The 24028-nt window shown below is 46.6% G+C and overlaps 3 protein-coding genes and 1 long non-coding RNA gene across 11 annotated transcripts in view; all 4 read right to left on the reverse strand.

Annotated features, from left to right (window-relative positions):
- Window positions 1-756: 756 nt before the first annotated feature.
- On the reverse strand, window positions 757-1584 carry LOC124486957. Its single transcript, XR_006958318.1, has 2 exons — window positions 930-1584; window positions 757-894 (listed from the first exon to the last, which is right to left on the reverse strand). It is a non-coding gene; the product is annotated as an uncharacterized LOC124486957 (long non-coding RNA).
- Window positions 1585-2962: 1378 nt separating this feature from the next.
- Window positions 2963-7546, reverse strand: rab1ba (zRAB1B, member RAS oncogene family a). Its single transcript, XM_047048878.1, has 6 exons — window positions 7246-7546; window positions 6049-6121; window positions 5846-5941; window positions 5592-5687; window positions 5319-5450; window positions 2963-5009 (listed from the first exon to the last, which is right to left on the reverse strand). Exons 1-6 carry the CDS (start codon window positions 7257-7259, stop codon window positions 4815-4817), a joined length of 606 nt encoding a protein of 201 aa, XP_046904834.1. The 5' UTR covers window positions 7260-7546; the 3' UTR covers window positions 2963-4814.
- Window positions 7547-7627: 81 nt separating this feature from the next.
- si:ch73-40a2.1 (tyrosine-protein kinase receptor TYRO3) lies at window positions 7628-14742 on the reverse strand. Of its 2 annotated transcripts, none has more exons than XM_047048877.1 (15): window positions 14567-14742; window positions 13331-13392; window positions 12251-12869; window positions 11969-12124; window positions 11485-11811; window positions 11188-11338; window positions 10926-11017; window positions 10659-10769; window positions 10476-10556; window positions 10293-10385; window positions 10056-10177; window positions 9811-9920; window positions 9368-9527; window positions 9077-9210; window positions 7628-8463 (listed from the first exon to the last, which is right to left on the reverse strand). In XM_047048877.1, the coding sequence occupies exons 1-15, from the start codon at window positions 14580-14582 to the stop codon at window positions 8130-8132; spliced, it is 2568 nt and encodes an 855-aa protein (XP_046904833.1). In that variant the 5' UTR covers window positions 14583-14742; the 3' UTR covers window positions 7628-8129. The 2 variants fall into 2 exon arrangements, with proteins under 2 accessions (XP_046904833.1, XP_046904832.1); XM_047048876.1 differs by lacking the exon at window positions 14567-14742 and adding an exon at window positions 13714-14538.
- Window positions 14743-14828: 86 nt separating this feature from the next.
- The window catches only part of ehbp1l1a (EH domain binding protein 1-like 1a), a 30483-nt gene continuing 21283 nt past the window's right edge, over window positions 14829-24028 (reverse strand). For 4 of the 7 annotated variants that reach the window (XM_047048868.1, XM_047048866.1, XM_047048869.1 and 1 more), the window contains 15 exons: window positions 23875-23947; window positions 23347-23541; window positions 22556-23119; window positions 19561-22107; window positions 19171-19267; window positions 18911-19077; window positions 18765-18813; window positions 18151-18660; window positions 18002-18053; window positions 17530-17585; window positions 17281-17392; window positions 17039-17138; window positions 16863-16936; window positions 16343-16457; window positions 14829-16228 (listed from right to left, as the gene is read on the reverse strand). In XM_047048868.1, coding sequence (XP_046904824.1) covers window positions 16135-16228; window positions 16343-16457; window positions 16863-16936; window positions 17039-17138; window positions 17281-17392; window positions 17530-17585; window positions 18002-18053; window positions 18151-18660; window positions 18765-18813; window positions 18911-19077; window positions 19171-19267; window positions 19561-22107; window positions 22556-23119; window positions 23347-23541; window positions 23875-23947 — 4805 coding nt within the window. In that variant the 3' untranslated portion in view covers window positions 14829-16134. Of the gene's footprint in view, window positions 16229-16342; window positions 16458-16862; window positions 16937-17038; window positions 17139-17280; window positions 17393-17529; window positions 17586-18001; window positions 18054-18150; window positions 18661-18764; window positions 18814-18910; window positions 19078-19170; window positions 19268-19560; window positions 22108-22156; window positions 23120-23346; window positions 23542-23874; window positions 23948-24028 lie in introns of those variants that run through there. The other 3 variants (XM_047048874.1, XM_047048875.1, XM_047048867.1) reach the window with 3 other exon arrangements.

Genomic DNA, 24028 nt, shown 5'->3' on the forward strand with positions numbered 1-24028 from the left:
TCTGCATCCCCAGCCCTCCCAGGGATGTCTGCAGTACTTTATATTAGCCCGCGGAAAATAGCCTGCATTTCCCTGCACCACAAACCCACCTCCACAGCAATATTCAGTGTGAATGACTGTGCTCCCTGATCTCCCTTCCGGGTGTCCTCCATCCATGTAATGTATTCTGATGCAGTGAGAGAGCGTCTCTAGCAGAGAGCAGGGCTACTCAATGGGAATGTTTATTTCTGGGTGTATGGGGAGATGAGATGGGGTACATCCCAAGGACAGGAGAGAGAGATGACAGGCTGCTAAGCAGTGGGGGCTGGGGGAGGCAGGAGGGAGATGGTGACCTCATGTGGTCCCTCCAGCAGACAGCCAGAGGTGTGTGTGTGTCAGGTTTGAGGTGTGTGAGTCAGGTTTACAGAGGTGTGTGTGTGTTAGGTTTGAGGTGTGTGTGTGTCAGGTTTGAGGTGTGTGAGTCAGGTTTACAGAGGTGTGTGTGTGTCAGGTCTGAGGTGTGTCAGGTTCAAGTTATGTGAGTCAGGTTTACGGAGGTGTGTGTGTGTGTGAGTCAGGTTTACGGAGGTGTGTGTGTGTGAGTCAGGTTTACGGAGGTGTGTGTGTGTGAGTCAGGTTTACGGAGGTGTGTGAGTGCCTAGTCTTTACACACCCAAGTAGACGTGTGCACATAATCAAACAGTCTGATGAGACCCTTGGAAATACACGCCACACTTAAAAAAAAAAAAAAAGGAAAAAAAGACCTGCTTCGAAACATTGACATTGATATTTTTTATTTGTTTTATTATATATATTTATAGTATGTACAGAAAGAAAAAATAACCCCAAGATGATCAAACTCAGCAGTGAGACGGAGCACCTCTCTGGTCGAGCGAGGAACAGAAAGAGCAGCACCTCTCTGGTCGAGCGAGGAACAGAAAGAGCAGCACCTCTCTGGACGAGCGAGGAACAGAAAGAGCAGGTGAACGACAGGTGAGCTCAGCAGCCAGGAGCTCAGTGTTAACAAACGCCTGTAAGTGTGGGTGTCTTTATTAAGCCATGGGACAGCTACACGTGTGCAAATGACATACAAACCCCCCCCCCCGCCCCCACCCCCCACCCACCCCTCCTTTTCTTTTCTCCAAATGAATACGAAAAAAAGAAAGGGAAAGAAAGAACAGACTCAAGCAAAGTTTCATCATAATCACATTCATAAGTAAGTCCCTGCCAAAGCCCACCCCCTTTGAAGTCCCGCCCACAAATCCCTCTGTGCCCCTAAGTCCTCTGCTGGGCCAGACACACTATTACCACAGGATAGTTCAATGAATATATTAAAATCAGTAGAATATCAAGACTTCTTTGAACAGAAAGAACATTCAGAATAAATGAAAGGGGGATCCACATTCTCAGGTGCAAAACGTACGCTCAGTGTGTCTGAGCGTGTGTGAGTGTGTATGTTGGCGTGTCTTAGTGTGGACAGTTCCGGACAACCGCTTCATCTGCCATTACTCACGTGAGATCCGAGGGAATGCCGGAAAAGCCGGCGTGCATTCATAAACCCAGGAATGTTACACACTCTAACCCCCCCCCCCCCCTACAGCAAACACCCCCCCCCCCCCCCCCCCCCCCACTACTGTTCCCGCCCCTACCCAAGCAGTCAGCTGAGAACTCTGGGCCAAACACATCCGGATTCATCACACCTAACTGACTTGACATTCCAGTCAGGTTCAAGTCTTGCGTCACAAGGTTGCAAAGAGACGAGGGTGGGACCACATCTGCAGAGACACTTCCACGACACACGATGGATGTCGTGCAAAGACAAACAAGATCGAGCGTCACCTTTACATCCACGTCCGGTAGACTTATGTGTTCACACACACTCAGTCACACACGACTGGGCGGAGCGTTCGGGCTTCTCACCCCTCCAACAGGAGTGGGAGTGTCCGTAGACTGGAGTCTGGCCACATGGGGAGGGCAGCAACCCTTCGTCGGTTTTCATTGGACGGTCAGTCTCAGAAGCTGAAATTGCACTTTGCTCTCACACACACACACACACACAGAGCCTGAGGCTTTCACCACTTGAAACACAGCTCCTGAAATAAAGGTTCTGCGTTATCTTCGGACAGCCGGACCAGGAATCCCTCCCAAAGTCGAAAACTCATTTTCGGTATCAGCGGAGAAGATGCGGTTAGTGGAGATGGTGTGGATCCATCACAGTTAGGGTGACGGTTTGGGCCGGAGGCGGATGCGAGGGAGTTCATATCCGGTCTTGGAACCGTGACCAGTCACTCCCTGCACACCACTGAAAAAAACACCTTGAAGAACTCAATGAAGCTGCAGTGATGGCCCCTACTGCAGAGCCGAACACCACAACTCAACGGAAGGCCTTTCCAACTGACTCTTAGAGCAGACCTCGGGTCTGGTGAGCGACTCCCCCTTCTACATAGATATGAACAGACACAGGTTCAGAACTACAATCACACACCCAAAATGCCCAACTCCCAACCAAGCAGTCAATGCCAATAGGGATGGAGACAGGCGACAAGCTTGACGGACAGCTGGTTCTAATGCAGACTGATTGGCTTCCAGCTGAATAAAGCAGGTTCCGAGCCACATTAAGACAGGCCGAGCATAGTGGACTACCTGCGGACCGAGGCTCGACACCATCTGGACTACAACATCCTTCAGTTAGCCTCTACCTCCTCTGTTGTAAACTGTGTAAAAACGACACGTGAAACCAAAGCCATTGTGGCCGTTGACTTCCAAGACGCAAAACTGAAGATTCGAGCCGAGAGAAGCTAGGGCTGTCTTTTCTCTGTAGTGTATTGACCCCATGCTATGAGGTGAGGGGGTAGGAGTTTGGAACCACATTCCTGTCAGGTTCCATAGGATAGCTATGGAGAAACAACACTAAGACTAGGGTTAGGCTGGGGAAGCTATGGTCGAGGAGGCCTAGACAGAACTAACACAGATAAACACATGCTAGACTCCAAAAACAGCAGCTAATGTATTATGTTTTAACAGCTTGACAGTTGAAGAGCTCTAATCCACGCATCTAATATGACTGAGAGAGCTCACCCTTCTGAAGACAGAAGCGTGACACACGAGTTCCACTTAATCCACCACACCGACTGAAGGGAGATCTAAAACACCTACTGCAATGCAGGTCACACATGACAACAGCTGGGGGGGGGGTCGCAACACCGCCACTGTGAATGATCACGGGTCAATAAATGCTGAGGACAGATGTCATGAGGACTCTCGCGAGGCAAGGAAGGGAACAGTAGCTTTCACCCCCCCGGTCAACCCTCAACCTAGTTCAGACCACACATTGAAATCCCAAACCCAACTTATAAATCGGACAGCATTAAGCAATTTGTACAAGCTTTTCTCGATTTGAAAACAAAATCGACATGAAATAAAAATATCAAATAAAATGATAATAAAACTGTAAAAGTATATTAAGATGAACACAGAATATTGCCAATATCTTGTGTCTGGTTAATTCATAGTTGAATATCGGCTTCCCAGCCTAACGCCTCACCTCCCCACCCCATGTCTACAGTATAACTACATCATGCTCCTATCAGTGTGGACGTGTGTGTGTGTGTGTTTATTGAAGAACCATCATACTGAAATATATAGTGTCATTTCTGGACAGAAAGACAATCTTGATTTTTTTTCCCTCCATTTTACATGTGAAATCTATCTTATGAACTGATGTAGACAAAAAACAAGAACAAGCCAACACCATATATTACAGCACTTAAAACCACCGTTCTGGTTTCCTCTTGGCTTCCCCCAGGGTGACCCCCCCCTCCCCCCCCCCTGCTCCCAGATGGATTGATGGATGAGTGGATGGAGTGTTGAAGTGATTCCAAGTCCAACCAGAAGCCTTCCTGTGCTACCAGGAGATCTGAGCTTTACCCTCGCCTTTCCCTGACCCCCAAAACAGACCCACCCCTCTAAACGCAGGCTGTGTGTGTCTCTAATGTTGATTTCACTTAAAATAATAATGTGTGTGCGTGTGTAAGAGAGAGTGGGGAAGGGGAGGACTGAAAGTGGGCATCCCTGCACCCTCATCTATAATGGGCGTGGTGAGTCAGTGCTCTCCTGTCTCTATCTGGCATGGTGAGGCCTCTACAACTCCACTGTCTGCACCGCACCGTGTTGGCTGTTTATATCCCACAGCGGAAGAGTAAATAATTGTTACTACTGCATTCACAACGGTGAATGGTGACTCACAGACACACGTGACTCATTCTCTCTCTCTACCGCCCTCTCTCCAGGGCATAGCCAGGTCTGATATGAAGACGGCCAATTGGATTACTTCTAAGCTGCTGGGTGTTTGTTGCTATATAGACATTGATTCTGCAAATGGCAGACTGTGCCTCAAAAAAAAAGAAGGGGGGGGGGACAGCAAAAGAATGTGTGTGTGTGTGTGTGTGTGTTACAGGTTGAGACGGAATCAAAATCGAAACCTCCCATCATCCTGTTCCTCTCTACTGATCTCATGTTTACTGTAGGTTCATCCTCTTTGCCCTGCAAACCCCAACCCTCATCCCGGCTCTTTCTCTTTCCAATCCTTCTCCAGTCCCTCCTCTACTTCTCCCTCTCTCTGTCCATCCACCCGTCCCTCCCGCTAGCCCCTGCCTGGATGTCGGTTTGCCCAGTGATCGGAGAGGAGGATGGGGTGTGAAGGTGTGTGTTCAGATATCCGTCTACGCAGCCGGGTAGCTAGTGAACAGGGAGGAGTGTTTGTGGGGGGTGAGTAGAGATAGGAGCGGTGGGGGGGAGGGGAGGAGGGGCTCCAGGGTTGCTGGAGGCAGGGTCCTTTAACAGCAGCCCCCTCCAGACTGTCGGACGGGGGTGCTCTCGATCTTCAGGTTGGGCTTGTCGCCACCGGCCGTGGCGCCGGGACCCATGCGCTTCTTGATCTCGGCGGCCATGGTCATGAAGGCCTGCTCCACGTTGGTGGCGTTCTTGGCACTCGTCTCCAGGAAAGGGATGGCCAGGGAGTCCGCAAACTCCTGCAGGGGACACACACACACAAGATGAAGAGGCCACTCGTCGACTGCTTGTAGTTTGTAGTAGAAATTCGCCGCCTGAATCGATAGCCAAGCTCAACAACAACAACAACAAAAAATCACGCCAAAAGGTGATACAGAATCGCCAACGTTAAATAACGACAGCATTAACGACAGCATAAGGATGACGTCACATTACCAAACCAGAGTCCGATTTTTTCCTCATCAAGACACACTGGACAATGTTACATATTCAATGGCTTTGACTGAATGTATCCTACTCTGGCCGACATCCCTCTGAAGCAGACATACCTTGGCTGTTGTGTAGTCCACCACCTTCTTGGTGGTGAGGTCACACTTGTTGCCCACCAACAGCTTGTTGACATTCTCGCTGGCGTAGCGATCGATCTCCTGCAGCCACTGCTTCACGTTGTTGTACGACTCCTGCGGCACACATCACAGAGGAAGGTTGGCGACCACCCCCGAGAAACAGGAATTCCCAGCCTCGAGGATGGATCCCTATGGGTTGGACACGTCAGTCACCGGGATGACGAGAGAGGACTCTGGCCTCGTGATGAAGCCTACCTGGTCTGTGACGTCGTACACCACGATGATGCCGTGGGCGCCCCTGTAGTAACTCGAGGTGATGGTGCGGAACCTCTCCTGGCCAGCCGTGTCCCACTGCACAGCGCACACACAGGGCAAAAAAAAAAACACAGAATGGATCCAAATCGGACCCGTTTTCTGCCTGTCCAGCGATAGAGGCAGCCCCTCAGTGGGTTACCTTCTAGTCGCGTAGTCTACGGTGTGTGTGTGTGTGTGAGCGCGTGTCCACTTACAATCTGCAGTTTGATGGTCTTGCCATCCAGCTCGATGGTCCGGATTTTGAAGTCCACCCCGATGGTGCTGATGTAGCTCTCTGTGTAGGTGTCATCCTGAAGTGGAGAAGGACGAATGATATAGCGAGACATCGTGCCTTTCACAGCACCACCAGCCAACTGACCCCTAAAATAGGTTCCCAATATCAACAGGCTTCACTTACTGCAAATCGTAGCAGGAGGCAGGATTTTCCAACACCAGAGTCACCGATGAGCAGGAGCTTGAAAAGGTAGTCACTATAGTAAAAACATGCAGCATTAGACCAAGGATTGGACATTCTCATTTATGAAGGCTTTGAAGGGGTCGACTCTGTGGCTGTGCTGCTCTGTGGTTTTCATTACCTGTTGACTAAGTCCTGGCCAATACACAGTATTTAACTGATATGTGGTACTCTTAGAAATCTATTTCGAGTGGGGAAATACTGTTGAGTAACACTTTCGCGGCAACATTAGCAGAAGAACATGTCATGAACTTAATTTGACAAACTGCAGAGTGGTGGCGCAATGGCTGAGTTATTCTTGTGTCATCTGAAATCAAGACGTGTAATGTATAGCTGCCAAACACTATCACTGTGTCACAACAACATACAGAGCCGTGTGTCGTATATAAGTCTATGTGGAAATACCCGATCTAACCTGCGCATGCATCACGTACACTTTTTGTGATGTGGCGATGTGTCGTGCAATCACAAGCATATTTGCGAACAAAACAATTCCACAAAGCGATCATTAACTACCAATGATATAACCACTTATATAGATGTATACGGTTCACAAGTACAATGTTGTGATGACTGGCACAATATAAGGCAGTTATATCTCAAATAAACTACCCCTAGCAAGGTAACAATGATATTGCTATCAAGCTAGCTAGACTTCCGTTGTTAGCTTGCGAGCTAGGCTAGGCTAATCACTGCGCCGGTGGTGTGACGTTTCAGCACTACGTCCTATTTTCTCCGGTCGCCACAGCACCGTGCTTGAGATCCGGTGACAAGCGCGTGTCTTCTCATTTTGGGGCCACAAGTCAGTGACAGATGCTAGCCATCTGGCTCATGTGCAATGACAACATGAACAAACGCCAAATTGTGGTTTTATGTAAAATGGAGTCAAATTAGCAGTGCCTGTCAACCTGGCTAATGTGGTGGCATGAGCAGGCAATCAGCTGACGTTGACTGTACAAACACATCTCGAGACTGTCACATTTCAAAGGGCTTGGAACCTGTCCGCGCCCTGCTACTACTAGCGACCTAGCTAGCAATTCGACTGAAAATATAAGCGCTTGTTTCGACATGTCACATTCAGAAATGCAAAAAAAACGGTTACACTAATCACGATGTAGTCGGGGTGGTGGCTTTACTCACTATTCGGGATTCATGATTTGACGTTGGGGATGTGTTTTTCAGTCGGCGAATTGTCTGTTCCTTCCTTCTCTCCTACAGCAGGCAAAAGATGACTCGAGAGTCTAGATGTCCGAGGCACTTGGATGTAAATTTGAGTTTTTTCTACTCCCCTTGGTCAAGCTGATGTATCCTAACGTTGTGGTGTTACAGAAACTTTATAGACATTCCTATTTTCTTCAAATATGACTGATCAATTTTCCTCTTTTTTCTTTCTGTGTCCGCTCCTCGCTAGAAGTACAAGATGGCTGCGCAGGTGCGGCAGTGACATCAAATGACGTGTCACTACGGACAAATCTAGAAGTGGATAGATGTTGGGATTTGTAGTTCGAGTTCATCAGTCAGATTGAGTTTACGATTACGTTTATTGAGTTTTAGTTGAAGTCAATCTGAATGGCCAACCGATTTGTAAAAATACATAAATTACAAAATTTTGAAAAAAATATTGAATTAATTCCCACATACATAGGCACACTAACATGCGCGTGCAATCATTCACTGTAATGGGGGTATATTCTGCATTGAGTTGAGAACAAATTTGAAATGTGTTTAACTGTAGAGGCATTAAAATACATCATAACATGTTTCCCATGTTGTAATTAATCATAATGTTTCCTAGAATCCTACTCAGAAAGCTCTACTAGAGGCAGGTGAAGCACAGCTGAACTCATACCCTCATCCACGATTTGTGTGGAATCTTAGGTATTTATTCAACATTAGTTTGGAATGTGCAACCTAACACCATTATCTTTACAATCACAATTAACAATTTTCCTATCATATTTGTGGGGTATTGTCAGACATGTTTAAAAAGCAACACAAAATTATATTTTTATCAGTACAGCCTCCTATTCCCCCTTCTTGACAGCTTGCCCAGTCTGCAGCAGGTAACCATCCTCCTCCTCTTCTTCTGTATTTTTCTTCTTCTCTTCTTCATTGAGAAGAACTTTGGCAGGCGTAGGGGTGGGCAGGTAAACATTTCCTCTCGCAGCACCCTCTAGGCTGTCCCCCTGGGCGCCCCCTTGGCAGGCTGCCTCCAGGCCCTGGTTGATGTAGTGGGCTTCCTGGCAGGCCTCCAGGACCGGCAGGGCACACAGATGGACCTTCAGCCTCTCCCCCAGCTCCCTGAAACCAGGCCTCAGTGTAACGTCCCGCTGCCAACAGCTCTGCATCACCTCGTATCTGACGGAGAGAGAGACGTGTGTGTGTGTGTTTGGGGGGGGGGGGGGGGGGGGGTAGATAGAGGGGGGGGGGGGTAGATAGAGGAGGGGGGGTAGATAGAGGGGGGGGGGGTAGATAGAGGGGGGGTCGTACAGTAGGCAATTGAAAGTGGAAGAGGTTGAAAGACAATGAGAGAGAGGGAGAGAGAAAGGACATATGACTACAATGACAATGACACCTCTGTCCATGGCCTGTGACCTCTAACCCCTGGTCACAGTGCCAATACAGCTCACATTGACTCAATTAGAAACTAGGCAATTCATATTTGGGGAGCAACCAGGAGCACATTATGTACGAACATCTCAGGTCGTCAACAACTCTGTAAGAGCAACCGACTGGAAATGAACTCAGTTTTCACTCCGTAAAATGTAACACATCACATCTAGGCCAACTTTATGTTACGCAATGCTTTTAGTTTGGTGATGATATAACTAACTACCCTCAAAGGCGAGAACGATAGTTTTGACTGTTTTTAACAGTCCCTCTTAACCCTACACCTCTCACTGCGCGCCAACACAAAGACTCTCTTGCATGAATTCATCTATAATAGAGTTGGAGTGAGGTGAGAACTGACAGCTGGGCGTCACAGTCTGGCTGTTTGAGCCTGTGTTCTCCCTCCAGATGCTCCAGGAGTTCATGGTTGTGGATCCCTGGATATGGAGTCCTTCCCCTGGATACAATCTCCCACATGGTGACCCCAAAGGACCACTGAGGATGACAAAGAGCAGGCAGATGGAAGATGAAAGGGACACACATGGATTGTTGGCATACACATACAGTCACTGACTTGTGCATTGGGTAGCCTTTCGAGAAAGGCTTTGCTCCGATAATGGATGGTAGAGCAGAAAAGTGAGCTGTGCCTTACCACATCACTCTTGCTGGTGTAAATGGACTCTGACAGGCTCTCTATGGCCATCCACTTGACTGGCATTCGGACAGACACTTTCTGCCTGTAGTAGTTGTTGCTGTAGATGTTCTTGGAAAGACCGAAGTCAGCCACACATACATGTAAGTCGTCTCCCAACCTGTGACAGAATATTTTGTTGTGTTGAACTCAACTGTAATGTTAGCGCCTTAGCTTTGCAGCTTTATTACTGTGGCCTTTGAAAACCCCTTTCTTTTTCTGAGTCTATCTGTTGGGTTCAGAGATTTGCTCACTTCCTTCCGATACTGCCCTTAGCTGAATACAAATGGTGTTAGGACAGAGATGCAGTCTTCTTCTGAACAAGGAGGCTTTGATGTGTGATGCTGCCTGTTGCTGCGCAGTTCATTTTGATCGGCTTCACTGTCACCCCCTGCTGGACTCACATGCAGTTGCGTGCAGCCAGGTCTCTGTGCAGGAAGCCATGGGAACTGAGATACTCCATCCCTGCAGCAATGTCAATCATGAAGCGTAAGAGACTCTGGTAGGGTACGAACTGGGGGGAACAGGAGAGGTCAATATTAAGATTTACTTTGACAATGACAATGTATCGACTATGTGTTTTTGCAAAGGTGAGAGACAGAGAGTGTGTGTGTGTGTGTGCGTGTGTGTGCATGTGTGTGTGTATCACCATGGGAATGTCCCCGTAGCGAGTAGCGACGAGGAAACGTCGCAGGTCTCCATGCTTCATGAAGGGCAAGATCACCAAAGGCACCGGCAGAGGGGAGTCCTGCTCCCGCTCCAAAGTGACCCCTGCAGGACAAAGACAGCAGTTACACCCCATCTCGCCAAACACAAGTGCTGCATAAGGGGGCTGAGGTTTAGGAAGTGCCAAGAAGGGTATCGAGGTGAATGACGGGACTCTTACCAAGAAGTTTGACCACATTTTCATGATCAAAATGCTTCATAATTTCTGCTTCCTTCAAAAACTCCTCCAAATCGTCTTGGTTGTATATTCCAACTGCAGTAGCATGAAATGATGTCAGCAAACAATGGCAGAAGGACACTTTACAGAGACCTAAGGGATATAGTTAATATAGTAACATGTGACCTTTCATGGTCTTCACTGCTACTTTGATGTTGATCCCTTCCACTGGGGAGAAGAGGCCTTCGTAGACAGTCCCAAACTCCCCTGGAAGAAGAGCAGAACAGCATCTTTAAATCTGAAGTTTCCGGATGTAAGAAAATGAGTACATGAGCTCGTACTGAGTGAGAATTGTGAACAAAATCGCACCCTTCCCCAGCTCCTTGCCCAGGGTCAGTTTGTTTCGATGCACTGCGGAATCCTTCAGGCTGGTCAGGAGTCTGTCACTGACACTCTCCAGAAACTGAACTGCCTCAGGCGCTGCCCGGAACAAGAGTCAGGAGAAGAGAGGGGGGGTTGACTGGTGGAACAGGTGTGAAACCAGAAACCGTGTTTTGTTTTTCAACCTACAATAGTCACTTCTTGTCATTCGCATACAGCACCAATTATTAATGACAGATTCGCTTTTTAAATTACCTGTGGTGGTGGGCTCCGGAAGGTCGAGGTGAACGTCCTCATCGCGACGATATGTTACACCTGGGTGAAGAGACAGGAAGACTGGATCCTCCCTGCAAAAACAGAGCTTATGTTATTACTAGTGGTATTGAAATCAACAGGATTAGGGTTACATTAGTTTACTTGTCAACTTGTTCCCTAACGAGATAGAGCTGAGAGGTGGAAGGCTACACCACAACTATCTACCAAAAGGCTTATAAACAATGTGATCTTTCAGGTTTACCTGAGCTGGATGTTTTTACGGCGCCGAGTACACACAGCTGTCAAGACCAGGGCCAATAGGAGAAGGCTTCCCAGTAGTCCGCCCACAATCCCCCAGGTAGAAAAGTCTTCCTGCTGATGCTCAAGGGACCGATGGTCATCAGTGACCTTCACTTTAGAAACAAATTTCACAAGACAAGACAGGAACTTAAGCCTTAGTTTCTGTTTCCTCTGAAATAATTTTGATGCAAAAAAGTGTTTTTGACGGAAAGTAAGTGTTGACATCAGCAGTAGGAACTGATTCTTTAGCCTGACTCACATCTGTGAATGACCACACTTGCAAGATTTGCTTCCGAGGGCTGGTGGACAGAGACTTCGTTCCATGCCCTCACTGACAGCTGGTAGTCATAGTTTGGGTTCACCCCTGTGAGGTTGACTTCTGTGGTCGTCAATCCGGTTGAGGCGGATAGAAATAAATCCACGCATTTTTTCCACAGACCGACTGTGTCACCCTCCTTCTCCTGACAATGCACATCGTACTTCATTTCCTGTCTCCCTCCTGTGTCGTGGGGAGGGCCCCAGCGCAGAGACAGCGTGGAGTTTTTCAGGCGCTGAACTGTCACATTCACTGGGGCGGAGGGACTTCCTAGGGAGGGACGATAATCTTTGTAACTCATGCCAGTGGTATCATTACACACAGAATTGAGTTAACCAGCTGATTAAGAAATTCACAAAACTGTTTTTCTACAAATGGTTTCATCCAGCTTTTTAGGACAGAGTATATGGTGCTTGAGGTTTCTTACGTGTGCATCCCATGTTGTATGGGTCACTAGGCAACCGGAAGTAGCCCCGGTCACAGACACACTCCACAGCACCCGCCCTGGTTGTTGAACTATTGGGTGGGCATAGACGACATCCTCCACTCTCGTTGGTTGGCTTGTGGTAGCCAGCTACACATGCTATTGTTAGATTATAAAGTAATTTAGCATACCTCAGGTGCATTTACAATACTTTAGCAGTTCTTTCAATATTGTAATCATAGATTTTTTATCTCACTCAATCTTTACTGTGAGATGTCTACAAACCTTGGCAGGTGGCCTCCACCCTCTGATGACCAGGGGGACAGATGCACTCCCCTTCCAGCGGCCCCCACACCCCATCCTCCTGGCAGGGCCTCTCACAGGGGCCCTCCTTCACAGCCCCCTCCACACAGACACCAGGCTGGGGCCCCGAAGCAGCCGAGGCCCCCTCAAACCTGACCAGGTCATGCACAAACCCTGGACATCTTTTATAGTACAGTCTAACAGAAGCTATGAAGACACAGTTTCCTGAAAAGGAGAACCTAAGATGGAAGCCGCGCTCTGAGAGCTGCCCAAGGTCCAAACCAACCCTGCGGTCAAAGTACTCTGGTAACTGCTTTGGCTCAAATGTGACGGGAAAAGCCTTCGACGTCACAAGGCTCAAAACATTCTGACCACTTTGAAAGCCGGACAGAGCTTGGGTTGTTTCAAGCATGTGGATCTGAAGGGGAATCGGCTGATTGGTAGGCTCCTCTTCCTGGGCAAATGTGATGTCCAATAGCAAGCGGTTGGCATCCTTCTTATCAATCCATTTGGTTAGTATTGACCTGCTCCAGGTGGTAGTGCAGGCCTGATAGACAGGGGCTGCACTCTCTGAACCCACCTGATAACGAATCTCACTCCACTGATGTAAGAAGATGGTAGATTAGTTGACTAGAGCAGTCGTCTTCAACCCTGGTCCTCAGGGCCCACTATCCTGTATGTTGTATATTTTCCCCCTGCTCCAGCTCATCTGATTCAAATGAATGTGTTGTTATCAAGCTCCCAAGAAGCCTGATAATGACCAGTTTATTTGAATCAGGTGTGTTGGAGCAGGGAAACATCTAGAACATATAGGACAGTGGGCCCTAAGGACCCGGGCTGAAGACCACTGCACTCTAGACATCGTAAGATAGAAGACAATGAGAACAAATCGCTTCAAAACATGGAATTACTCGCAGAAGCTATGTAACGCTGTTACCAGTTGCTATGCTTTTTGTTCATCTTTTATCCTAAATACCAAACAAAGACCTTGTAACCGTTTATTTTTGTATTGAAAAGGGAGTTAGATTTATTTTTACTTAACTTTTAATGTATTTTACTTACATCAGCTGGGGGGTAAGATTTCCATCCTAGTTTGTCCAGTTTCACAGAGTTGAACAGTTCCACTAGGAGAGAAAGGAGATTAAAGGAGGCAAGTTTCTGAAGAACAAATTGGCAAAAAGAAAAGTAGATCTGTTATATTTTTTTTGTGGGGGGTAATGCTATAAAATCTAAAGATCAGAGCACCATCAAAACCCAGTAATTGTTATGATAAAATATAGGAAATCAGATAGAATCTTTGTTTGAAATCTAGCATAATTTAAATACTTTAATTTAGAACAAAAATACAAAGGCTGAGACAGCAGATACAATGAACCTCTGTACATAAAACACGGATGACAAATCAGCCAATTATTACAAACAATGTATATGAACATCTGGTTTACCTTCCTCTGATGTCTCTTGAGCTATGGAATACACAATGTATAACCATGACCAAAGTACAGTACACCTGACAGACAAAATTAACCACAAAATTGTCATTGTTCCCAACCGCGTTCAGACCTGTCAGTGGTCGGATTTAATGAGAAAACATTACTGCTGAAAAAAAGAGGAGGGTTTTGTTTTTTGTTTTTTATCGTTCCTGTTTCTGGACATGCTTCCAGTGATGTTGCCTCGCCTGCTATACTGAACCTACCCTCCTGAAGTAGCAGGAAGCCTTGAAAAAAAGGAATGTCGCTGCAAATTGATACAACCCTACATCAAATAGTTCCGTTAAACTGTTTTATATTCCTATAATATATGAGTCAGTTTTGTTATATTTTTGATTACACATATTTTAGATAATCTTTTAATGAAATATAATACATGTGAAATATATAATGGTTTAACATAAAGGTATAAATGTTTTCAAGCGCAAAACCATGCAATTTATATAGTTAACAGCTATGGAGCAGGTGAGAGGATTAGAACGCACACAATTATGACAAACTATTGGTCAATACATCCAACTTCTCTTTTTAATTTTTTGCTCGAGTCAGAAGAATAAAAATTCCAAATATACTTGAGAGATAAGCAAAGTGTATATTGTGCAACTTTTTAAATAAGAAATTTGTTCCACTCGTTGGAAGTAAAGAATTGTTGGTGCATTTGTCATATCTTTAATTGAAAATGTTGAAATGATCTTGTTTTGTTTTTATGTTATTTCTAGAGTTGTGATTTTAGGGGGAGAGTCTGCTCTCTTGTTACAAAAATCGATAAGATAGAAATATTTTTTTATACAGGAAAAAAATACCTTACCTATACAGCAGACCATCACACAGGAGGATTTGAACCTGCAACCTCTTGATCTGCAGTGAAGTTCCCTTTCTCTGAGATATATGTATTTTACATTGATTCAGAACCACCTGACCTAAACAGTTAGGGATCTCCATGACTGTGTTGTTGCTCTCAACAGTTCTGTTCAGTAGCTTTGCAATAGCTATCCCACTAAAGAGAGAATGAACAACTGGAGTCATGATGTTTTGACAGTAAGGATATACTGTATAAAGTGAAGCATATCTAAGTCACAAATTATTCTCTTTATTCTCCAAACTTTACAAATAGTGCAAATTCAACAATAAAACAATTACAACTTTCTCCCAAAAGGCAGTTAACAAACTCACACACACTCAAACACGCCCTGGGAGTGATAAACATGACCACAGTTAAAAGAGGAACAGGGCTGGGTATACAAGCTGGGAAATAACTTCAAACTATCTAAAACCAAAACAACATTACGTCTCACAGAATATGCCTAAACTAGCTTAGAAGTATCATGTTCCTCTGAAACTGATAAAGTTATCTGATCCAGTATTAAAATACTGTAGAAATTCAGAAGTATTGATATTTGAGTAATGATAAACATCTTCTATTCTGGTTAAAAGCAGGTGTTTTTTATACCACAATGGCATATTAGTAACGTTGTACATTTACCCTATACACTGTAACATTTAAAGTGTATAGTGTTTCTTATTCATACTGCATCATAACTAAGTTATGACCTGTTTAAGTTACACAATACAAGGACAGGTTTAAATGCAAGATATCGATATAAATATCGATAAATAAAACCTATAAATTAAAATATTTTTTTCAGCTTGGCTGACTTTTGTAACTGACTTTTTTCTTTTGTATCTCCTGCTGCCTCCTGCAAAGTTCAACATACTGTAAAAAAACTTGAAATCTATAGCATTCCTTAGGCACATGTGTCCTTGTCTTTCTCAAGGGAAATTAGCTACTCATATGAGTAAATCTTTGGTATACTTGGCACATTAGGACTGTAATACCCTTGCCATTACATTCAGTGTAAAATGTTTCAGTTGAATACCTCAGTCAGCATACTGTAATAGTTCTTATACTTCAGTAGGGTAAACCGGGCCTCATTTGCCTGTTTGAACCAACTCTATGCAGTCATAGATCATGTAACCCCATCTTATTGTAGTGTACTCACACACACACACACACACACACACACTTCATGCATTCACAATAAAGAGATTATGTAACAACAGACACTTCAGAATCTATTAAATCCACACACACACAAACTCAAATAGTGTCAAGTGATTGATCAACAGTCAGAGACAGGCTTCAAAAGGGGATTCAACCACATGAGCAAGTGAGCATGTTTTGCCTCAGAACAGTAAGTATATGTCCTCAGAACAGTAAGTATTGCTCATTATACAGTAACAATACCTGCATATGCTGCTACAGTCGTATGCTCTTGGAGTGTCAGTTGTACTCCATTCTGGCATCACTAGATAACCTAAACACACACACACACGGAGTGGACCAAGGGACCATTCCCATTGCTGACACCAGTGTAATCACTGCACCACACACTTCTCCTTGCGCTTGTCTGCGTACTTCCTCCTCCTCTGCTCAAGGCCTCTCTCCAGTCTCTCATCCTCCTCCAGAGCCCTGAGTGCAGAGGGAGAGACGCTGTCACAAACTGTGCGTGTGTGTGCATGTGCATGTGTGTGTGTACATGTGTGTGCATGTGTGTGTATGCGCGCGTGTCCTCCGGTGTCTCACCCTCTCTCCTTGGCGTCGATGTCGTGAAGCAGCTCGTCTCTCTGGTTGACCAGGGACACCAGCTCCTGCAGCAGCAGCTGCTCCCTGTGCTGGTGGGCTTGCGTCTTCTGCCACTCTGGAGGGTGAACCACGCAGACCAGAGCGAGGAAACGGGACAGATGGATATGAGATGGAAGTCGTGAGATGTGGTCGAGAGCAGAGGGGGATGAAGGGAAAGAGAGGGGAAGTGCTGTGTTTGATATTGGAATCCTCGACAGTTATGTTTTTCAATAGATTTAGCCTTCCTCTTATGTTTCTGCTGTTTCTATATGAAACACCAATATAGAGTGTCATGTCTTGTGTCATGAAAGAAAAAAACGGAAACGCTGTCCTGTAGAATCGGTTCTGTATCTGCCTGATTTAGCCGATAAAAGTTGCTTAAGTAGTCTTAAGAAAGAAAAACACGAACACCTTGTCGACATGAAAAAATCTTCTTGGTTCCTGTTTTGGGTGAGAAGTCAAGAAGAAATAACTAACTTACCCTCCACAGCCATCATGTCTCGCAGTTCTTTGTTTAGCATTTCAAACTTCCTCTCCAGGTCCTGCTCCTCCAGCCTGCATAGGACCAGGTACATGGGTTAGATTTGAGAGAGTGTGTGTGTGCGTGTGTATATATGTGTATGTGCGTGTGTAAATGTGTGTGTGTGTGTGTCTTACAGTAGCTGAAGGTGGTCCTGCCTTCTGATGAGGGCGTTTTTCTTGTTGACCAGCGTGAACCACTCCTGGATTAACTTCTCCTCATCCACCTTGTCACTGCCTGTGGTAGCAGAGTCCACAGGAATACTGTTTTACTCTACTTGCTCCGCAACATACACTGTACCAATACAGCACATATACAGGGCCTTAGTTCCCTCTCTCTCTTTCTCTCTCTCTCTCCTTTTCTTCCCTCCTTCCCGCACCTGTCTCCATCAGTCGCCTGAGTTTCCTCTCCACCACGTCTGCTCTGCTGTCGATGTGCTTCTGTTCCGCCTCCAGAGCCGACATTTCACTCAGGACGTACTCGCTGGAGTCCTGTCAGTACAGTGACAAACACACACTCACACACAAACCGAGGCTATAACCGAGGAAACTTCTAGAGCTGAGGGTGCTGTGCTTCTGTGTTAAAGTAGACCATAGCCAACTTCTTTGTGGTTATAATGAAGACTGACCTGGCCGTCCTCTGCCATTCTGGTCTCCTCACCAGATGTCCCTAGCTCCTGGCCTTCTGGGAAGATCACAGACGTAAACAAACTCAAAACTGGAGTCAGGAAATACCTTCAAAACAACACAGAACCTCCTTGGGCTCACCGTATAAAGTGTGTACCACTAAATAAAATACAACGCAACTCGCTAACAGGGATTATGGGAATTCATTTTAACTGCCTATTACAAAACATGAACATCTGCCAGAGTAAATTCCTTGTCTGATCAAACTTTCATGGCGATTAAAACCCTTTCTAATTTATGATGACTGCAATGGTTGAGGTAATTGCTCAAAGGAATACAAGGGAGTTGAGTCACATTGCAATGGTTTTGATGAGGACTCCTGAGAATTACCATCATTACTTAATTCATTACTCATCATCAATACTGAAATATGGTACTTTTACTTTCAGGTACAGTAACACATAATTAACTTGCCTGTCTCTGATTTTCTTATAGCACCAGCACTCTCCTCTTGACCCGACGCAGCCTGGAAAGACAGCACAGGTATAGCAAGCGATAAGGCCGAGATATAGAGAACTTTAGACCAGGATATGAGACCGGAAGTAGAGAAAGACGTTTCCTACCTCTGCGGGATCACACTCCTCTGGAGAACTACTTCTCCTCTGAGACCGTCGTTTCTTCACCAGGTCTGCATCCTTTACATGGGAGAATCCAGACTTGGACAGGAAGTGAGTCCGAGGTGGTGCCACTGGGGCCTGGGTACTCCCTGCACCTGCTGCTCGTTTAGTTCTGGGAGGCGGGACCATGTCCCTATTGGTCTTCGAACCTGCTTCATCCTCTGCCGCAGCACTCCCATTGGTGTCTAGGGTTATCCCCTCCTCCTGGAGCTTCTGGGCATAGTAGCGGGTGGCCGCCTCCGTGTCGACGTCCTGCCGGCTCTCTCCGGCCACGGCGTAGCTCGACTCGCTGCTGTTCTTCTCGATGTGGAGGACGCTCAGTTCCTGGCCCATGAAATACGTGCGGATCTGGTTGAGGTAGGTCATCACGATGAGGCGGTCAGGCACCGCCAGGAGAACCATGTCCGAGGGCTCCATCAGCCGAGAGATGCCCACCTCGGCAAAGCCATCGAAGGCCTGGGTTTGGGGAGGAGATTGGGTGATTACAGAAGAAGATGTTCTGTGGGGGCTGGCTGATCATGTAAAATATGATGGCATGGCACACACGCAGAGATAATCACCTGCTTGTTGTTGCGCTTGATGTCATATGGGTCAAGCATTTCAAAGTCTCTAAAGAATGAGAAGGAAAATTTACGCCATGAGCAAATGTTTAAACAAACACAGAAGGCTCAATAATCTTTTTTCAGAAAGCTGATGTTTTTCATACATCTTGTCTGGGTGGAAGTGGTGGAGGATTGCACAGAAGGCCAGACCATTCCTCCAGGACGTGCTGAAGTTGGTGATCTTGACCCCTTTATGACCCTGGGTGACTTCCTGGCACCACTCCAGCAGAGACTGGCTGGAGGTGACCAGGCCAGGGCTGAACTCCAGTGCCTGAGGAATCAACAACACATTGACTGGGTAAAAACCACTCACACTGACCATCACTCAGTCAACCATCTTATCTGTAAACTATTAGCGACATACATCTGAGGTAGCAGCACTCTCTTGACGCTGTGGTGTTGACATCTGACCAGGCAATGGCGGAGCAAGGCCCGAAGACTCTTCGGAAGCATCCTGTTGCCTTTAGAAAGCAAAAAAAAAAAAAAACGCAGATTTGTAGAGAAATATTAGCCTTCACAGTTCAACCATGGTCAAGGAATAAAGTGTGGTCAAAATGAGCCTGAACACGATGAACCTCCATGAGCAACAGAGTGATCTCCATGAGTAAAATGGAAAGTTCTATGTTATAATAGCGAGAATGAACAGAAATGCAAAAAAAGCCATACAAGGGTTTAATGTACAAGGCCCACAAAACACACTTCAGAGCTAGGTTAACCGACCTCTGTATTCCACATTATTTTCTACTTAACTTACCCTTTCTCCTCTAAGTCACTGGTAGCTATTGCTATTGACATAAAGCCAAAGTCCACCTCTTCTTCAACCCCCATCTCTTTACTCGAGTCTGTGTCCATCTGTTCTGCCTCTATGGCTCTGTCTACATGCAGCCAGTCCTCCTGTCCCGAGGCAGGAGTGGAGGCAGGTGCTGTTTCTGGGACGGCCTCATCTTTTTCACTGTCCTCAGTAACAAAGCTCTCAGTATCTGCGAAGGTCCAGCTCTCTGTGCTCTCCTCCAGTGCCCTCTTACCGGCCGTGACTTCAACCGAGTCTGTTGTCTGAGAAATGGTGGCGTCCGCTTGTTCTTGTTCTTCGGCAACATCCTGTGGGTCTACTTCCTGTTTCAACCGTGATGGGACTTGTACTGTAACAAACCCGTCATCAGACACCTCAGTACTTGTCTCCATTGACGCTGAACTCTCCATGACTTCCTGACTGGTTGGTTCTTCATCCTTCTGAGGCGGGGTTAGCTTGCTCTCAGGTGCATCACTTTGAGTAGAGATGGGAGAATCCAATGGAGGAATCAAATCAGAGAAGGACTTTAGGCTTGTCCTAGGACAGGGCACAGGGAAGAGAGAGGGGTAAGGTTCATCCCCCAGTGACCTATTCTGGTCTGGCATTTTTGATGTTGAGTCTAGCGGACATAAAGATAGGGGGCTGGGCGCATTGAAGTCGTCAGGGAAAGATCCACTCAGACGTTTCCTTCCCCTTGGTTTTGGAACAGGAAGACCCGCTGGTCCACCTGCCGGGTGTGTACTCTCAATGCCATCAATCTGGACCCTGCTCCTTTTCCTGCGTAGGGGTACAACCAGCTCGTCGGGTGTCGAAGGGTCTCCAGGGGACAAAGGAGGGAGGCTGCTGCTCCTGTCGCCATGTTGAGGGGGATCCAGCCCTCTGGAGGTTGCAGGTGAGCGTCCCCTCTCCCTGGGGGGCCTGGTGGCTTCATCAGCAGTCGTAGAGGCATCGGACAGAACGGGAGAGTTGACGTCTGGGGGTGGGAAATCGTTGGGGAACGTGCCACTGAGGCGCTTCTTCACTCGAGGCATCGGGACTGGTAGGAGCTGTTCGACCTCCATCTTTCCACGCCAGGCAGCGTCTCCTGCTGAGGCCACAGTTGGCTCCTCTTCAACTGTCTCGGTGGTAGCCATTTCGGTAGAAGTCTGAGACTGTTTTACTTGAGAGTCCCTGAGCGGGTTATTTATCGGGACAGGAGCTGTGGACTCTACAGCCGTGGTCTCTTCTGCACCATCTGATTCTCCTGATTTTGCTGAAAGACCTTGGGTTTTCTTGCACCTTGATGGGCCTATCATTCTGATGATTGAGAGTGGGGCAGTCTCCCCAACCCCTGAATCATTGTCTGTCTCTGTCTGGACAGGCTCAATAGGGAGATCATCTTGTGTCTTTGTTTTGCATGTGGTGGGGACTTCCTCAGCGGCAGACCGGCCAGAGATATCTTCCAGGTCATCAGGTCTATGTGTTGGTTCAGGAGTGGCCTTTGAGGCTCTCCTTGAGCGCACAGGAGGAACAAGCTCTGTTCTTGCCTCAGAAATGTTGATGTCTTCGAGATGGGCTTCCTGAGAAGGTTCAGGGGTGAGACTCACCCTCCTCCTGGGAGGCTTGGGTGGAATCAGACCCACGGCTACTTGGACAGGTTTGTTCATGTCCTGAGGAGGCTCAAGACAGCTGGAAGCTTCAGAAGCCATTACGCAATGGGCCGGAACAGTGTCATCGATGGTGTTCTCCTGGGAAGTTAAGCTTCCTGGTTCATCCGCTTTCTGTTTGGGAGGCTCAGGTGTGAGGCTATCTTTTCTCCTCAGAGGCCTGTGTGGTGGGTCTGAGGTTGGCAGCACAGCTTCATCAGCTTTCTGTGGGGCTTCTGAAGGAACACTGCCATCTCTTTTCTTTACACGACAACGAGGGACGAGAGCGTCGGCTCTTTGTGTTGAGTCTCTACTGCTGTCCCGTCTCCTCACCGGCCGGGATGGGACCACCTGGGTGTTGGCCTGAGCAACAGCACTTCCTGTCTCTAGAGGGAGACTGCCATCTCTTTTCCTCAGCCTGGGAGGAAGGACCAATTCAGTCGTTGACTGTGCACGGACTGACTGGCCAGCACCAATTTGTGCATCAGCACTCTGTTGAGGATCGGGAGGAAGACTGGCGTCTCTGTTCCTTGTACGGCGAGGAGGAACCACATTGAGCGATGCCCCGTGAGGATTTGTGTTGCGATCCGGAGTTAGGCTGTCCTTCCTCCTCAAAGGACGCAGTGGAACCGTCGTTGTAGTAGGATTTGCAGTCATTTCACTTTGATCACTAGCTTTCAGTGGAAGTTCTGGAGGAATATCCCGTTGTGGCTTCCTGCCTCGCTGAGGCCGTACAACGTCTGTGTGTGGTTCAATTGAGAGGACCTGGTCTTCAGATGATTTGCCTGAGATCATTTCTCTTGGCACTGAAGGTGTCTCTACCAGTGACTTGTCTGTGGAGGGCTGAGTGGCATTAGGAGAGGCCTCTGTGCTTGTGTGTTGGGGGCTTAAGGATGAAAAAGAATCACATCAAACACAAATCTTTAATCTTTATGAATTCCCAATCCATAAACGGGCAACTATCATACGTAATTATAAACCCAAGTCCCTCCCCAGGGGACAGGCTACAGAAGAAATCTCCCAGCAAGAAAGCAAACTAACTCCAAAACTCTTCATAATTTCTCTTAACAAACATGCACACTCACCAATTTCCCACACTGCAACTACACTAAGCACACAGACATTGACCACAACCCTATTTAAGCTTGCTGCTGCACTGTGCCCCAGATAAGTGCCTTAGAATCACCAAGCAGCTTAGGGCTATTAAGACAGACACTAGATACAAGACAGTGAGCATTGATGAGCAAATCCAGAAACAAAGTTATGAATGTATAACACATTTGTACTCGTGCAGCCACACAGTTCTTAGTCGGGTTTTATCCCCGGAGACTCACCCTTTGTCCAGAGAAGCTGATAGTTCTGCTCCCATTTCATCCTTCAAATTCTCTACTGGCCTCTCTGCTACCAAACCTTCAACACAACCTGATATCTGTCTCAAATCCTGCCCTGTGACTCCTGGTTTCTCTCCTACATGATCCCACGAGCCAGCCGAAATCTCCTCTTCCTTTGCTACACCAAAGTCTTCTTTTGAGATCTCTGAAAGGTCAGCCGCCGTTAGTGGGGGCCATTTCTTCATACTACCCGGGCCTACTGCTCCAACAAAACCATCATCACTGTATGTGGTTGGTGATGGAGATTCGGATCGATCTCCTGCTAGAGTCCACATGTAGGGTTCAGCAGTTGTGGGAAGATCAATGGCTATATTGGTTTGAACCAAGCCTTCACGGTGAGCTGACTCCACAGAGATTGCATCCGGAATGAGGGGAGAGGGATCTGGGAGAGTGGTAGAGGTACTACCTAAGTGGATCTCTGTTTCCACAGAGGATGAAAGGGCCTGGTTTGCCCCTTCAGCTGGAACGGAGTTGGAAGGCCCCAAAATGGACGCTACTGTTTCATAACTACAAGAGAGGGATACTAAAGTCAGGAATTGAAATCCTTAACAGGCATGCTATATGCTACAGTGTAGCATGTAAGGTTTCAATACTACAGATGATTCACACATCTGTCAGGAATTAAGAACTACTGATTACGTTATGAATTCAATGAAATACAAAGAAGTAAGACAAATGGAATTAACTGGTAAGTCTCTGAGGGGGGATCAACATCACACCAATGGCCAACTCACCCTCTGTGGAAGACACCTACAATGGCCTGCACAAGGCCTGAGGGCTCCTTCTCTGTCTCTGAGTCCTTTTCTGAGTCCTCAGCTTCCAGCACTTCCCACTCTAAAACTAGCTCTGACTCTGTGCTCTCCCAAGACTTCTGCTTGGGATGGAATTCTTCTTCCGAAAGCTTCTCTCTATGATGGTTGCTGGGGATACTGATATCATATAAGCATATGCATAGTGAGAACAATGTCTCCACGGATTCTATGCTACAAGAAGAACAGCGGATGAAATGCACTGCAGTAAAATATTGATACTGTAGATTACTCATGATGTTCTCATGTTCCTCAATTGAGTCTGCATTATTTACTCTAAACTATCTGAGCTTCACACACATCACCAACCAAACCATGCCTTCTAAGATGTGTCTAGATCTACTATGCTATTGTTTGTTAACCAGCAGATAAAGTGAGACAAAACAGACCAGCACCCGTATGATTCCAATTTCACTGCAACCCATGCATGGAGGCCTAGGCCTATTCACTTACCCCTTATCTACAGCAAGATCTGCCATTTCTCTCTCACCATCTGTCAACTTTTCTTCGACACGCAAAGTTTTCTCTACAAACCAAATAATTGAGTATGATCCAATGCAATTTTGATGAATTACACAGTTTCAGAAATGACTTTAAGGTAATAGGA

Source organism: Hypomesus transpacificus, chromosome 25 (assembly GCF_021917145.1).
Source record: "Hypomesus transpacificus isolate Combined female chromosome 25, fHypTra1, whole genome shotgun sequence".
NCBI lineage: Eukaryota > Metazoa > Chordata > Actinopteri > Osmeriformes > Osmeridae > Hypomesus > Hypomesus transpacificus.